The following is a 15,965-nucleotide window of genomic DNA, read 5'->3' on the forward strand; positions in this document are numbered from 1 at the left end:
TCTAGAGACAACATCCTGTCCCGCTGATGCAAGGTGCTACATACAGCCTTTCTGTTAGACGCTTCAGCGGACTCAGTCGGTATTGCAGCAAGATCCACATACCTTTCAAACTGGGCCCGTAAAGCCTTATGGTTGAAATGCTGGCCAGGGGACATCCAGGCTCGATCAAAGCTGTGCGCTATTCCATGTGAGGTTGGAATATTTGTACAGCCTAGCTTGGATGAACTTCTGGAAAAGACTGGCAACGCTAACAAGAGAGATCCTAGCTTGTTCATCCCATCCTACAAGCAATCCTTCAGTAAAAGAGGGTTTGCCAAAGGAAACCCTTCAGAGATCAAGACAAATGGAAAGACTGGAAGAAGAAAGTTAGCGGTTTCATGTTCAGAACCTTCTCCCCGGATTCCAAGAAGCCGGGTCAAAGACTTCTAGCCCACGAGCGGAAAGTCTTTTGTCCTTCTTCCTGGCCAGGGAAGAAATATCAGGGAGTAATAGGATTATTGGCCTGATAAAATCTGGGCTGAAGATGGCGTTCCAATCAATCCCACAAGGGAGGTTCATGGTAACTCCCTCTCGGTCTTCCACAGCAGTGCATCATGCCCTAGAGGCAGAAGTCTCATGTTCCCTTGCTAGAGAGAAGCAAGGGGTTTTATTCTCCTCTTTCTAATTAAGACACCAGGCTGCTCCTTTAGGACAATAATAAATTTGAAAGGTTTTAATAAATTCCATAAGATACGCCCTTTCAAAATTTAATCTGTAAAATATACCATAAAATTACTCTTCCCAGATTTCTTCATGGCAGTTTTAGATCTGAAAGATGCTTAGTACCATGTGACTATCCATGTAGAACACCAGCAGTATCTCAGAGTTGCAGTTGTCCATGAGGGAGTAGTTAGACACTTCCCGTTTAGAGCCCTCCTGTTTGGCATTGCCATTGCCCCTCGTGTTTTCACCAAAGTGGTCGCAGAGGTCATGGCCCCATTTCTGGGAAAAGAATGTATTTAATGTCCCCTATTTGGATAATTTTCTAGTGGTAGACAGTTTGGCCCGACATTGCACTATACAGCTAGAGGGGGTAATATCCACTTTAGAGCAATTGGGTTGACTTTTGAACCTTACATTTCTAGGAATTTTGCTGGACTGTGAGGTGCAGGAGTGTCATCTCCTGGGCATTAAAATAAATGACATCCAACACTATGTGGTAAATGCTCCAATGTTTCCCACCATGTCTCTTAGACGTGCTATGTCCCTTCTAGGTTCGCTGACGTCTTGTATTCTGGCAATCCAGTGGGCCCAGTTCCATAGTAAAGCCTTACAACGAGATGTATTAAGAAATGATATTTTCCTTACAGGGCACCTGAAAGGAAGAATGGCGTGATTTCTGTCATCAGTGCAGTTCCTTCCTTGGTGGCTGGAGTTCACAAATTTGTCCAGCACCGCTGGTGTTCCCTGCAAAAGAAAAGGTGCAATTCCACAGTTGTAGGAAAAAAAAAAAAAATGTTCACAAAATGCTTAAATTGACCTGATATTATGACTCTCCAGGTCATTACGAGTCCATAGACACCAAACATGTCTAGGTTCTTTTTTTTACTTAAGTGGTGAAAAGAATCCAAACTTTGGTTGAAAAAAAAAAAACACAGGCACCATTTTCTGATATCTGTAGTGTCTCCATTTTTTGTGATTTGGAGCTGGGTGACGGCTTATTTTTTGCGCGTCATCAAAGGTCATTGTCGCAAGGCATCACTGGGACCGGAAGTTGCCGGGAGCATCGCTGAGGCCTGGGGACGCCTTGTGGGACGCTGGAAGGTGAGAATAACACCTTTTTTTTATTTTGTTTTTTTTTTAACTGGGATTTGGTACCCAGGGCCTGGAGGACAGTCTCCTCTCCTCCAGACCGTGGGTACCCTCCGCACATTTTCCGCATGGTGGCCAAAGCCACATGCGGAAAGTAAGCGGAACAATGAATTCCCGCGATTCCGCACAAAGAATGATCCTGCTGCGTATTTTTCTGCGATACGATTTTGCTGCGGAAAAATACGCCGCATTAGCACAGCATGTGCGGAATGCCATTGAATTCAATGGGCTGCTTATCTTATGCATTATTGCAGCATTTTTGCGGCAAAAACGCATAAATCCGCTGGAATTCCGGACGTGTGCACACGGCCTTTAAAAAGAACTGCCATGGGATTTAAACCTAGTCTTAACAGCCATGACAAAGTCACCTTTCAAGCTCATTGATTTAGCATATGTAAAAATGATTTCCCTTAAAACAGCCCTTTTGGTGTCTTTAACATCTGCCCGAAGGGTCAGTGACATTCATGCCCTTTCAAGAGTTCCACCATTTACTCAATTTCTGGAAGACAGAGTAATTTTGAAGTCGGATCCATCCCACCTACCTAAAGTGTCATTCCAGTTTCATAGGTTACAAGAGAGAATTCTTTCTTCTTTTTGCGCTAACCCAAAGAAGGAAAAGACTATTCATATGCTAGATGTAAGCAGATGTCTGCTAATTACCTGTCTGTTACTGATTCCTGGAAAAATGTAGTTCTTTGTTCGTGTCCTTTCGAGGCACCCAAAAAAGGGCTCAAAGCTTCAAAACACACAATAGCTAGGTGGATTAGGGAGGCCATTTCTTTAGCTTATTCTGCAAGTGGGAAAGTCAATCCAGAAGGCTCACTCCACAAGGGCTGTGGCAACGTCCTGGGAGGGTAGAAATCGGATGTCTCCATCAAGCAGCTGTGTAAGGCAGCAACCCGATTTTCTCTTTCCGCTTTCTATAAGCATTATAGACTGGATATGGGTTCCTCTTCCGCCCTCACCTTTCGAAGAAAGGCGCTCCAGTCTGTGGTTCCTCCTTGAATTCTTACTTTTCTTTGTAATTCTCTCGTGGTTCTGTCACGAGTGATCAATTTAAAATCTTTTTTAGGAACCCATGACAGTACCCTCATATTAATACCTGTCACTTCTTTCACTAGTGTATAAGTTCACATTTATGATTGTGATTTGTGGTACAGGTAAAATTTGTATTTATTTGCAATAACCATTGGAGGTCCTCTCGTGTTCTGTAATACAACTGATGTGTGGGAGAGGTGCCGCCCTTTTATGCCTGTAGGTTTCTTGTCCTTCAAAGGGGAATCCCTCCTCTTGTGCTGCTGTCATGGGTTCCGAAAAATCCCGTTTCCAGTAAGTAACTTAGACTTTTCTATCCTGCTGCCCATTCTCTTTGGCGTGATCTGCTTGTTCAAGCAGAAATGCCTGCCGACTGTACGACACTCACAATTTTAGGCAACTTTTTTTTTTCATTGTAGCAATGCCAGGTAGGCTAAGGTTAAATCCTAGCTCAACAGGATCTAAGTAGGTGCACCTTGTTATCTCTCCATATAACCAGGCTAGGAGTTAACCATAGTCAGCTGGGGAGGCTTACCAGAGTGGATTGAGTAGGAGCTGGATAGAGGGGCCATAATCTCTGAGAAGAGGCTGCACAGGCTGTATGCACCAAACTGCAAGTATCACTGGTAGCTATGGACAATAGCTGTTGTGTTTGGCCAAGATGGTGCTAGCTTAGCCGTGTATGAGTAGCCAGGGTCTACTTTGTTTAGTTGGTGCCTCTACAAGGCTAGAGATTTGTTTATGGTTTTGCATTTCCGTATTGTGCAACCTATGGAAATAAACATCACATTGTATTGACACATGAATGCAGTGGCTGTGTGAACGCTGCCAACTTTGAGAGCATGAATCCCTACAGCATTTATATATCACTTTATAATATTAACATTCCTCTATTTGTTTGTGCACAGATTTGTGATATTGCGATTAACTGGGCTGGAGGACTTCACCATGCCAAAAAATTTGAGGTAAATTCAGAGAATATAACGTTTTTAGGAACTCTCTATTTGTATGTCTTCATTTACTGATATCCAGCATTTTATCGTAGGCTTCTGGATTCTGCTACGTGAATGATATTGTGATTGGAATCCTGGAACTGCTCAAGTAAGACTTTTAGTGTAATAACCCTGTGTGTGTTGACGGAGATCTCTTTCGGAGGGCATGTTTAATCACTTGTAGCATTGAATTGTTGTTCTGTGTTTTAATGACTAGTATTGGTAAACTGCGTAAGCATTTTTTCCCTAATCATGCATTTTCCAAATTGCTCCTGTGTTCTTAACTTGCATGTTGTCCATCAAAAGGAGAGAGATCGGAATACCGCATGGTATAATGTGGATACAGTCCATCAATAATTGATGAGATTTGACCATCTGGAGCTTTGTGTAAAAAGACTCTATTTAAATTGTAAAGTGGTTGTCCTTCAAGGACTTCCCCGTCTATAAAAGTCCCTTACTAACAGGGGTTGTCTGAAAAGAGACATCCCTGTAATGTGCTGCTTAAGGCCATCAGTAGGTTTGCTAACAATCAGGTTGTTTTTGGATGGGTGACATGTAATGTCCTCAGTGACAGCTAGCTATTGTGGATGGACCTAAAAGGCCATTGGCTAATCAGGTCCAATGCCTCATAAAGCAAATATTTTAAGGGAGATTAACATTTTTCTACTGTCAAATATGAGTTTAGGATTTTCAGTTAAACATAAGGGAATTAAACAGAAGGGGATATACCACCTACAATAAAGATTTCACACACTCTTAACTGTATTTCTGGCAAAGGCTTTCTTTGTTCATACAATGTAGCAACAAGATATGAATAAAAAATGGAGAATAACTGGCAGACACGAAGACACTCACGTCCATTGTCAAAAAATTAAGTTGCGTGTATCCAATAATTAGTTAACCATTGATATATGTAGTCAAAAAGAATAGAAAGCCAATTCACCACAGTCTGATAAAAATCAGAGACGGACTACTTATAAAATACCTACTTGGATATCCAGAGACTAACCGGGATAATATGTCCAGCAAAGAATAATATAAAACACTATACAGCATAAAGAAGAAAATGGTTTCAAATATTGGTTATGCCAGAATATGTCGTGCGCATGAAAAACAGTCCAAAATTAACAAAAATACAGTAAAGTATCTAGAATCCATTTGTGCCATAGGACAGAGCCCCTTCACCCCATTGCGTATTTTGCCTTGGCTTTGCGATACCATGAAAAAGCCAATGCAAAACATACTTTGGAGTGCAGACTCTGTCCTATGGTAATAATGACCCCAAAATAGCAGCGCATGCAAAACAACACAGGAATCTCACAGAACTGGAAGAATTTTCCATGGAAGAATGGATGAAAATCCCTCAAACTAGAAATGAAAGACTCATGTCTGGCTACGAAAAGCATTCACAAGCTGTGATACTTGCAAAAGGGGGTGCTGCTAGGTACTAATTATCTGGGGCCCATTTTTCGTCTTGTAATTTTTAAATTTTAAAAGGTAAAAGAAAGTATATATTTGTGTGTATAGGAGATATATATCACCCACAGTGACACTAAAATGCTGTGTGACTTTCGGGACCACAGCATGTCAATTTCTGTTGCGGAGACGTATGTATTGAATATGCGGAAATCCGCACGGTTCAGTGAACACATAGGGATCTACCTGCGGTCAATAGAAGGCAGCGCTTTGGACGCAGCGAACATGCATGCAAAGCGCAGCTACTTCCGGATCATGGGCGCATAGCGTTGAAGGCCTAAAGTTAAAGGTGACACATTTCTTTTGGATTTTAGGTAGAAAAAAAAGTCATCATGTGCAGGGAAAAATGTGTGCGAGTCTGCATACATGAAAGGTGTTGAAAGGGTTAAGGAAAATCAGTGGAAAATTCTGCAATGGCGAAGTAAGCACCAAATGTCAACCCCCATTTGACATTATTTCATATGCTTAAGGGTGCTTTCACATTGCATTGTATGTCCCCGTCGGGGGCATACGTCTGAAATCCGCTAAGAAACTGGGTCCGGATGCATGCCCCGACCAGGCCAATAGAGTGCAATGGTAATGGAAGAACAAACGTGAGCTCTGCCATGCACTTTTTTTGGAAGTGTATGCTTCTGAGTGTCTGCTTCCTGTAGGTGAACACTCTCGAAATAAGTGCTCAGCAGAGCTCACATTTGCTCTGCCATCTTCATTGCAGTCTTTTGGCCCTGTCAGCTTGTGCGTGGGTGGGTGTGTAAAAAATAAATAAATCTATAATGTATATTTTCACTTTGAATGACTGAGTATTTATTGGATATATGATACTCATGATGTGGGTATCTCCATATTGAAGTGTTTTTTGTTAAACCATATGAGCAATTAAAGCCTTTTGCAAATACAGTTGCGAGTGTGCGGTGGAGCTTTGTTGTAGGTGTTACTGTCACAGGGCACATCCATGCATTTCACCCAATCTGCAGTAAATTTTGTTGACTCATAACAAAGATGATAAAGAAATATATGCACTGTATGGTTCAAGGCACATTCACAGTATGCTACAATAAATGCTATCGACCTTTGCCTCCTGATCTACAAAATACATTGCTCAAAAAAATAAAGGGAACACTTAAACAACAGAATATAACTCCAAGTAAATCAAACTTCTGTGAAATCAAACTGTCCACTTAGGAAGCAACACTGATTGACAATCAATTTCACATGCTGTTGTGCAAATGGAATAGAGAACAGATGGAAATTATTGGCAATTATCAAGACACCCTCCATAAAGGAGTGGTTCTGCAGGTGGGGACCACAGACCACATCTCAGTACCAATGCTTTCTGGCTGAGGTTTTGGTCACTTTTGAATGTTGGTTGTGCTTTCACACTCGTGGTAGCATGAGACGGACTCTACAACCCACACAAATGGCTCAGGTAGTGCAGCTCATCCAGGATGGAACATCAATGCGAGCTGTGGCAAGAAGGTTTGCTGTGTCTGTCAGCATAGTGTCCAGAGGCTGGAGGCGCTACCAGGAGACAGGCCAGTACACCAGGAGATGTGGAGGGGGCTGTAGGAGGGCAGCAACCCAGCAGAAGGACCGCTACCTCAGCCTTTGTGCAAGGAGGAACAGGAGGGGCACTGCCAGAGCCCTGCAAAATGACCTCCAGCAGTTCACAAATGTGCATGTGTCTGCACAAACGGTTAGAAACCGACTCCATGAGCCCTGCTGTGCTGCCAGCTCTGGTGTACTGCCCCTTCCGCTTTACTGCCTCTTCCGCCTCCCTGGCAGCCTTAGATAAAAGCTGAAGCATTAGTAATCTCAGTCTTCCCTGTTATACTCCCAGCACATTGTAATTACACTTATCTCTGCAGTGAGACCAGTGGAAGAGAGCAGGCAGTCTGTCATTACATGTCTTAAGCTATTGTCGGGTTGTTCCTTTTTTTTCCCTTGTTGCTGCCAGCTTATGAATGGTCAACTTCATGCAGTGTAAGAAGTACACGCCCCAGAGACAAATGTTTGGTAACATCCTTTTGGACATCATAAATTATAACCTAAGCTTCACAAGTTAATATCTCAATAGCGGAGAAAATAACTGAAATATAACAACTTAATTTTGCTTAGCTCAGCAGCCACTATTTCATGATGTGGTCAGTTTAACATTCTCATTCTGGTGAAATGTCACCCTTAAGGAGGTTCTTGGTTCAAATGTCAAGTCTTCAGTCACTTTGTGACTTGTGAATCCTCCCAGTGCAAGCACTGCATGCTGTGAGGTTTGCCAGTGTTGGCGCCGGGGATGTGGCCGCAATTTTGCGACATGCACGTATGCATACTGCTGGCCGTCTCTGACTACATCACCTGCATTGTGGATGCCTCCAGCTGTGACCTGGGCAAACCCCCTGAGATGCCCAGGTCACAGCTGTGGAAGGAGGTTGGCGCTGTTTTTTTTTTTTTTTTTTTTTTTTAATTTAAAGTCTACAACTATGCCTTAAGTTCCACTTTCCCTTGTCACCGCTCACAGTGCTTAGTGCAAACAGTGACAGAAGGTACCCAGATGCGGTGAACTTTGAACGGAGCTCCGGGTTGAGGTATTGTGAGCGTGTACCCAGTCTGACAGTAGTAGTACAATACCAGCCTACCACTCACCGCTTCCTGCCACTTTCACAGAAGTGTTCAGCGCTCTGCAGTGTATCGTCACACTGCTGTGCTCTGAACACTGAAACAACTCTGTCACTGCAGACATCAGAAGGAGAAAATGACATAGTAGGCTGTGTATCTCAGACCATCCTTCATGATACCCCCAGAGTTTTGTATCTAATGGCCAACATGTGCAATACAACCCAGATCTGTGTATCTATTCCCATCATGTGTGATATGTCTCAGAACTGTGTATCTACAGTAATACTATCATGTGCGATATTCCCCAAAGCCGTGCATCCAATCTCCATCATGTGATACGCCCCAGAGATGTGTATCTAATGCCTGTTATGTGTGATACGCCCCAGAGCCGTGCATCTAATGCCCATCATGCACAATCCGCGCCAGAGCTGTGTATGTTATCCCATCAAGCAAGATATATCCCAGAGGCGTGTATCTAATCCCATAATGTGTGATACACCGAAGAGCCATGTATCTAATTCTATCATGTGTGATACATCCTAGAGGCGTGTATCTAATGGCCATCATGTGTGATACGCCCCAGAGATGTTTATCTAATGCCCATCATGCAATATAGCTCAAAGCCATGTATCTATTGCTCATCATGTATGATATGCCTCAGACACATGTATGTAGTCCCATCATGCGAGATACAGTGGCTTGCTAAATTATTCACCCCCTTGGCATTTTTGTGTTTTGCTACCTCACAACCTGGAATTTTAGTTTTTTTTTCTTGAGGGTTTGCAGCAGTTCTCGTAAAGAACATGCTTACAACACAACAAACAGGACAAAGTAACTGAAAACTTCAGTGTGCATAACTATTAACCCCCCCAAAGTCTGTACTTTGTAGAGCCTACTTTTGCGGCAATTTACAGCTGCATGACGCTTTGAATAAGTCTCTATGTGCTTTCCACATCTTGCCACTGGGAGTTTTGCCCATTAATCAAGGCAAATTTGCTCTATCTCCTTCAAGTTAGATGGTTTCCTCTGTTGAACAGCAATCTTCGAGTCTGACCACAGAGATTCACTTGGATTAAGGTCGGCTTTCATTAGGCCACTCCAAAACATTTACCCTTAACCCCTTCCTGCCATCCGACGTACTATCCCGTCCACGGTACCCGGGCCCGTATGACCGGGGACGGGATAGTACGTCGGCGCGATCAGCGGCGCCCACGTGGTGAGCGCCGCTGATCGCGGCCGGGTGTCAGTTGATTATCACAGCTGACACCCGGCACAATGTGTCAGGGGCGGTCACGGACCGCCCCCAACACGTTAACCCCTTGCACACCGCGATCAAACACGATCGCGGTGTACCGGGGGTTAAAGGGAAGCATCGGCAGGGAGGGGGCTCCCTCCGTGCTTCCCTCAGCCCCCCACGGCAGCGCAATGTGCAGCGCTGCTGCGGGGGACTCCCTTCCTCCAGGCCCCCGAATCCAAGATGGCGACGGGGGCCTTCGGGGGCCTGCGGAAGCTGGCTTCCTCAGTGCCTGCAAAGCGCAGGCATGAGGAAGCCTTCTGCAGTGCCTGTGTCAGATCGCTGATCTGTCACAGTGATCTGTGATGTGACAGATCAGCGATCTGTCACAGGACAGTGATGTCCCACCTGGGACTATTTAATAAAGTAAAAAAAAAAAATAAAAAAAAGTGTAAAAATAATTTTAAAAAAATCGCCAAATTAGAAAAAAAAAAAAAAAAAAAATATTCCCCCAATAAATCCATTTTTTGGAAATAAAAAAAAAAACAATAAAAGTACACATATTAGGTATCGCCGCGTCCGTAACGACCCGCCCTATAAAACTGTCCCATTAGTTAACCCCTTTAGCGAACCCCTTAAAAAATAAAAATAAAAAACGAAGCAAAAAATAATGATTTATTATCATACCGCCAAACAAAAAGTGTAATAACGCGCGATCAAAAAGACGCATATAAATAGCCATGGTACCACTGAAAACGTCATCTTGTCCCGCAAAAAACGAGCCGCCACACAGCATCATCAGCGAAAAAATAAAAAAGTTATAGCTCGCTGAATAAAGCGATGCAAAAATAATTATTTTTTATATACAGTGGGGAAAAAAAGTATTTAGTCAGTCAGCAATAGTGCAAGTTCCACCACTTAAAAAGATGAGAGGCGTCTGTAATTTACATCATAGGTAGACCTCAACTATGGGAGACAAACTGAGAAAAAAAAATCCAGAAAATCACATTGTCTGTTTTTTTTTTCATTTTATTTGCATATTATGGTGGAAAATAAGTATTTGGTCAGAAACAAAATTTCATCTCAATACTTTGTGATATATCCTTTGTTGGCAATAACAGAGGTCAAATGTTTTCTGTAAGTCTTCACAAGGTTGCCACACACTGTTGTTGGTATGTTGGCCCATTCCTCCATGCAGATCTCCTCTAGAGCAGTGATGTTTTTGGCTTTTCGCTTGGCAACACGGACTTTCAACTCCCTCCAAAGGTTTTCTATAGGGTTGAGATCTGGAGACTGGCTAGGTCACTCCAGGACCTTGAAATGCTTCTTACAAAGCCACTCCTTCATTGCCCTGGCGGTGTGCTTTGGATCATTGTCATGTTGAAAGACCCAGCCACGTTTCATCTTCAATGCCCTTGCTGATGGAAGGAGGTTTGCACTCAAAATCTCACGATACATGGCCCCATTCATTCTTTCATGTACCCGGATCAGTCGTCCTGGCCCCTTTGCAGAGAAACAGCCCCAAAGCATGATGTTTCCACCACCATGCTTTACAGTAGGTATGGTGTTTGATGGATGCAACTCAGTATTCTTTTTCCTCCAAACACGACAAGTTGTGTTTCTACCAAACAGTTCCAGTTTGGTTTCATCAGACCATAGGACATTCTCCCAAAACTCCTCTGGATCATCCAAATGCTCTCTAGCAAACTTCAGACGGGCCCGAACATGTACAGGCTTAAGCAGTGGGACACGTCTGGCACTGCAGGATCTGAGTCCATGGTGGCGTAGTGTGTTACTTATGGTAGGCCTTGTTACATTGGTCCCAGCTCTCTGCAGTTCATTCACTAGGTCCCCCCGCGTGGTTCTGGGATTTTTGCTCACCGTTCTTGTGATCATTCTGACCCCACGGGGTGGGATTTTGCGTGGAGCACCAGATCGAGGGAGATTATCAGTGGTCTTGTATGTCTTCCATTTTCTAATTATTGCTCCCACAGTTGATTTCTTCACTCCAAGCTGGTTGGCTATTGCAGATTCAGTCTTCCCAGCCTGGTGCAGGGCTACAATTTTGTTTCTTGTGTCCTTTGACAGCTCTTTGGTCTTCACCATAGTGGAGTTTGGAGTCAGACTGTTTGAGGGTGTGCACAGGTGTCTTTTTATACTGATAACAAGTTTAAACAGGTGCCATTACTACAGGTAATGAGTGGAGGAAAGAGGAGACTCTTAAAGAAGAAGTTACAGGTCTGTGAGAGCCAGAAATCTTGATTGCTTGTTTCTGACCAAATACTTATTTTCCACCATAATATGCAAATAAAATGAAAAAAAAACAGACAATGTGATTTTCTGGATTTTTTTTTTTCAGTTTGTCTCCCATAGTTGAGGTCTACCTATGATGTAAATTACAGACGCCTCTCATCTTTTTAAGTGGTGGAACTTGCACTATTGCTGACTGACTAAATACTTTTTTTCCCCACTGTAAAATAGTTTTCATTGCATAAAACCGACAAAAACATAAAAAACGACCTAAATGAGGTATCGCTGTAACCGTACTGACCCGAAGAATAAAACCGCTTTATCAATTTTACCGCACGCGGAACGGTGTAAACGCACCCCCCCCAAAAGAAATTCATGAAACACTGGTTTTTGTTCATTCTCCGTCCCAAAAATCGGAATAAAAAGCGATCAAAAAATTTCACGTGCCCGAAAATGGTACCAATAAAAACGTCAACTTGTCCCGCAAAAAATAAGACCTCGCATGACTCGGTGGGTCAAAATACGGAAAAATTATAGCTCTCAATATGTGGTGATGCAAAAACTATTTTTACAATAAAAAGCGTCTTTTAGCGTGCGACAGCCGCCAAACATAAAAACCGCCATAAATAGTAAATCAAACCCCCCGTTATCACCCCCTTAGTTAGGGGAAAAATAATAAAATTAAAAAAATGTATTTATTTCCATTTTTCCATTAGGGTTAGGGCTAGGGGTGTGTTGGGGTAGGGTTAGGGCTAGGGTTAGGGCTAGGGTTAGGGCTAGGGTTAGGGGCGTGCTGGGGTTCGGGTTGGAGTTAGAATTGGGGGTTTCCACTGTCTGGGCACATCAGGGGCTCTCCAAATGCAACATGGCGTCTGATCTCAATTCCAGCCAATTCTGAGTTGAAAAAGTCAAATGGTGCTCCTTCCCTTCCAAGCTCTGCTATGCGCCCAAACAGTGTTTTACCCCCACATGTAGGGTATCGGCCTACTCAGGACAAATTGCAAAACAATTTTTGGGGTCCAATTTCTCCTGTTACCCTTAGGAAAATAAAAAATTGGGGGCAAAAATATCATTTTTTGGAAAAAAATGATTTTTTTATTTTCACGTCCGAGTGTTATAAACTTCTGTGAAGCACTTGGGGGTTCAAAGTGCTCACCACACATCTAGATAAGTTCCGTGGGGGGTCTAGTGTCCAAAATGGTGTCACTTGTGGGGAGTTTCAATAGTTTAGGTACATCAGGGGCTCTCCAAACGCACATGACACCCGCAGACCATTCCATCAAAGTCTGCATTCCAAAACGTCACTGCTTCCCTTCCGAGCCCCGACGTGTGTCCATACAGTAGTTTTCTCCCACATATGGGGTGTCAGCGTACTCAGGACAAATTGGACAACAACTTTTGGGGTCCAAATTCTCCTGTTACCCTTGGGAAAATGAAAAAATTGGGGACTAATTGATCATGTTTGTGGAAAAAATACGATTTTTTTATTTTCATGCCCTGGCATTATAAACTTCTGTGAAGCCCTTGGGGGTTCAAAGTGCTCACCTCACATCTAGATGCGTTCCTTAGTGGGTCTAGTTTTCAAAATGGTGTCATTTGTGGGGGGTTTCCACTGTTTAGGTACATTAGGGGCTCTCCAAAGGCAGCATGACACCCGCAGACCATTCCATCAAAGTCTGCATTCCAAAACGTCACTACTTCCCTTCCGAGCCCCGACGTGTGCCCATACAGTAGTTTTCTCCCACATATGGGGTATCAGCATACTCAGGACAAATTGGACAACAACTTTTGGGGTCCAATTTCTCCTGGTACCCTTGGGAAAATAAAAAAATGGTGATTAAAAGATCATGTTTGTGGAAAAAATACCAATTTTTTTTTTTCACGCCCGGGTGTTATAAACTTCTGTGAAGCACTGGGGGGGTCAAAGTGCTCACCACACATCTAGATAAGTTCCTTAGGGGGTCTAGTTTCCAAAATGGTGTCATTTGTGGGGGGTTTCCACTGTTTTGGTACATCAGGGGTTTTCCAAACGCAACATCGTGTCCGATCTCAATTCCAGACAAAAACGTCAAATGGCGCTGCTTCCCTTCCGAGCTCTGCCATGCGCCCAAATAGTGGTTTACCCCCACATGTGGGGTATCAGCGTACTCAGGACAAATTGCACAATAACTTTTAGGGTCCTGTTACCCTTGGGAAAATAAAAATTGGGGTGAAAAGATCATTTTTGTGGAAAAAATATGATTTTTTAATTGTACCGCTGTACGTTATAAACTTCTGTAAAGCCCTTGTGGGTTCAAAGTTCTCACCACATATCTAGATAAGTTCCTTGGGGGGTCTAGTTTCCAAAATGGGGTCACTTGTAGGGGGTTTCCACTGTTTAGGTACATCAGGGACTCTCCAAACGTGACATGGCGTCCAATCTGAATTCCTCTGAGCTCTGCCATGCGCCGAAACAGTCATTCCCCCCCACATATCAGGTATCTGCGTACTCAGGACAAATTGCACAATAACTTTTGCAGTTCAATTTCTCCTGTTACCCTTGGTAAAATAAAAAAAAATTGAACCTGAAGTATTTTTTTTATGAAAAAAAGTTAGATGTTCATTTTTTTTAAATATTCAAAAAAATTCCTGTGACGCACCTAAAGGGTTAATAAACTTCTTGAATGTGGTTTTGAGCACCTTAAGGGGTGCAGTTTTTAGAATGGTGTCACTTTTGGGTATTTTCTATCATATAGACCCCTCAAAGTGGCTTCAAATGTGATGTGGTCCTAAAAATAAAATGGTGTTGTAAAAATGAGAAATCGCTGGTCAACTTTTAACCCTTATAACTTCCTAACAAAAAAAAATTTTGGTTCCAAAATTGTGCTGATGTAAAGTAAACATGTGGGAAATGTTAGTTATCAAGTTTTTTGTGTGCCATATCTCTGTGATTTAAGGGCATAAAAATTCAAAGTTGGAAAATTGCGAAATTTTCAAAATTTTCACCAAATTTCCATTTTTCTCACAAATAAACGCAAGTTATTTGAATGAAATTTTACCACTAACATGAAGTACAATATGTCACGAGAAACAATGTCAGAATCACCGGGAGCCATGGAAGCGTTCCAGAGTTATGACCTCATAAAGGTACAGTGGTCAGAATTGTAAAAATTGGCCCGGTCATGAACGTGCAAACCACCCTTGGGGGTGAAGGGGTTAATCCACTCGAGTGTTGCTTTAGCAGTATGACTGAAACAGATTTTGCTCAAGAAAATCCCCGTGTTTCGCACCATCAATCTTCCCCTCGACTTGGACCATTTTCTCTGTCCCTGCTCCTGAAAAACATCCACACAGCATGATGCTTCAACCACCATGTTTCACTGTGGGGATGGTGTTCTTGGGATGATGAGTTGTGTTGGTTTGGCGCTAGACATAGTTTACTTTGGTGGCAAAACAGTAAGCAAAAACACATGTCTTTTGGCAAACAGAAAACGAGCCTTACAATTTTTGTGTTTAAGTGAAGGCTTTTTTCTGCCCACTCTTTCATAAAGGCAACCTCTTTGGAATACCAAAAACAAAACACAAAACAAATATCCTGGAATAAAAAAGTAAAAAATATATTGCAAAAATTGCATGAAGGTAGTAATAATAAGGGTCTATAAGGGTCTGACCTATACCATTACTGGCGGTTCAGTCCCTCTGTCCTTGTTCACATTTACGTCACTTGACAAGTGGAAAGGTTTTAAATACAAGAGTTAGGACTGTCCCACAGTGGTTGCCTTGACGTGGCGGGATGGCTTGTACATTATTTTGATCAAAATTATGTTAACTAAATACCCTTATTATTACTATTATTACTACCTTCATGCAATTTTTGCAATATATTTTTTACTTTTTTATTCCAGGATATTTGTTTTGTTTTGTTTTTGGTTTTCTCTGTGTAAAGGTCATGTGTTCATATGCAATTACATTTTGCATGCACATTAATTTACTTTTTCTGCTCAGACCCAGTTTCTCAACGTCTATGGAATGTACGGCTTATTGTGGTCGTATGGACAGATACTCCAGCCTCTGCTTGTGAACTCTGCAGCCAATTCGGGTTTCTCTTTGGTTTCTTTGCTGCCTCTCTGATTGACCTCCTTACCCAGGCTGAGAGTTTTGGTGGGTGGCCCTTTCTTGCAGATTTGGTGTGGTACCATGTTCTTACCATTTGATCATAATGGGTATGATGATGCTTCAGGGATCATCAGAGATAGGGATAATTTTTTATAACCCAAACCTGACTTTTACTTCTCAAAAACTTTGTCCTTGACTTTAAAAATAAAACATTAATACTTCACATTTTTTCCAGTTGTTGAAAAATCGTGTTTTTGTGACATATTGTGCTTTGTTGGTGTTTAATTTAGCTTGATATGTTTTGCTCTTGTTTGTGAAAATATCGGAATTTTGGCGAAAATGATGAAAAATTCGCACTTTTCAGTCTTTTAATTTTTATATCCTTAAAACAGTTAGTCATGCTGTACAAAACAATTAATACA

General features: G+C 42.3%; 1 protein-coding gene across 2 annotated transcripts in view; it reads left to right on the top strand.

The window, feature by feature from the left end:
- Nucleotides 1–15,965, top strand: part of HDAC3 (histone deacetylase 3) — a 91,918-nt gene that overhangs the window by 31,748 nt on the left and 44,205 nt on the right. For both annotated transcript variants that reach the window (XM_073568051.1, XM_073568052.1), the window contains 2 exons: nt 3,795–3,851; nt 3,932–3,987. In XM_073568051.1, the coding sequence (XP_073424152.1) occupies nt 3,795–3,851; nt 3,932–3,987 (113 nt within the window). The remainder of the gene's footprint in view (nt 1–3,794; nt 3,852–3,931; nt 3,988–15,965) is intronic.

Source organism: Dendrobates tinctorius, unplaced genomic scaffold (assembly GCF_039654945.1).
Source record: "Dendrobates tinctorius isolate UK_male_01 unplaced genomic scaffold, ASM3965494v1 ptg000020l, whole genome shotgun sequence".
Lineage (NCBI taxonomy): Eukaryota > Metazoa > Chordata > Amphibia > Anura > Dendrobatidae > Dendrobates > Dendrobates tinctorius.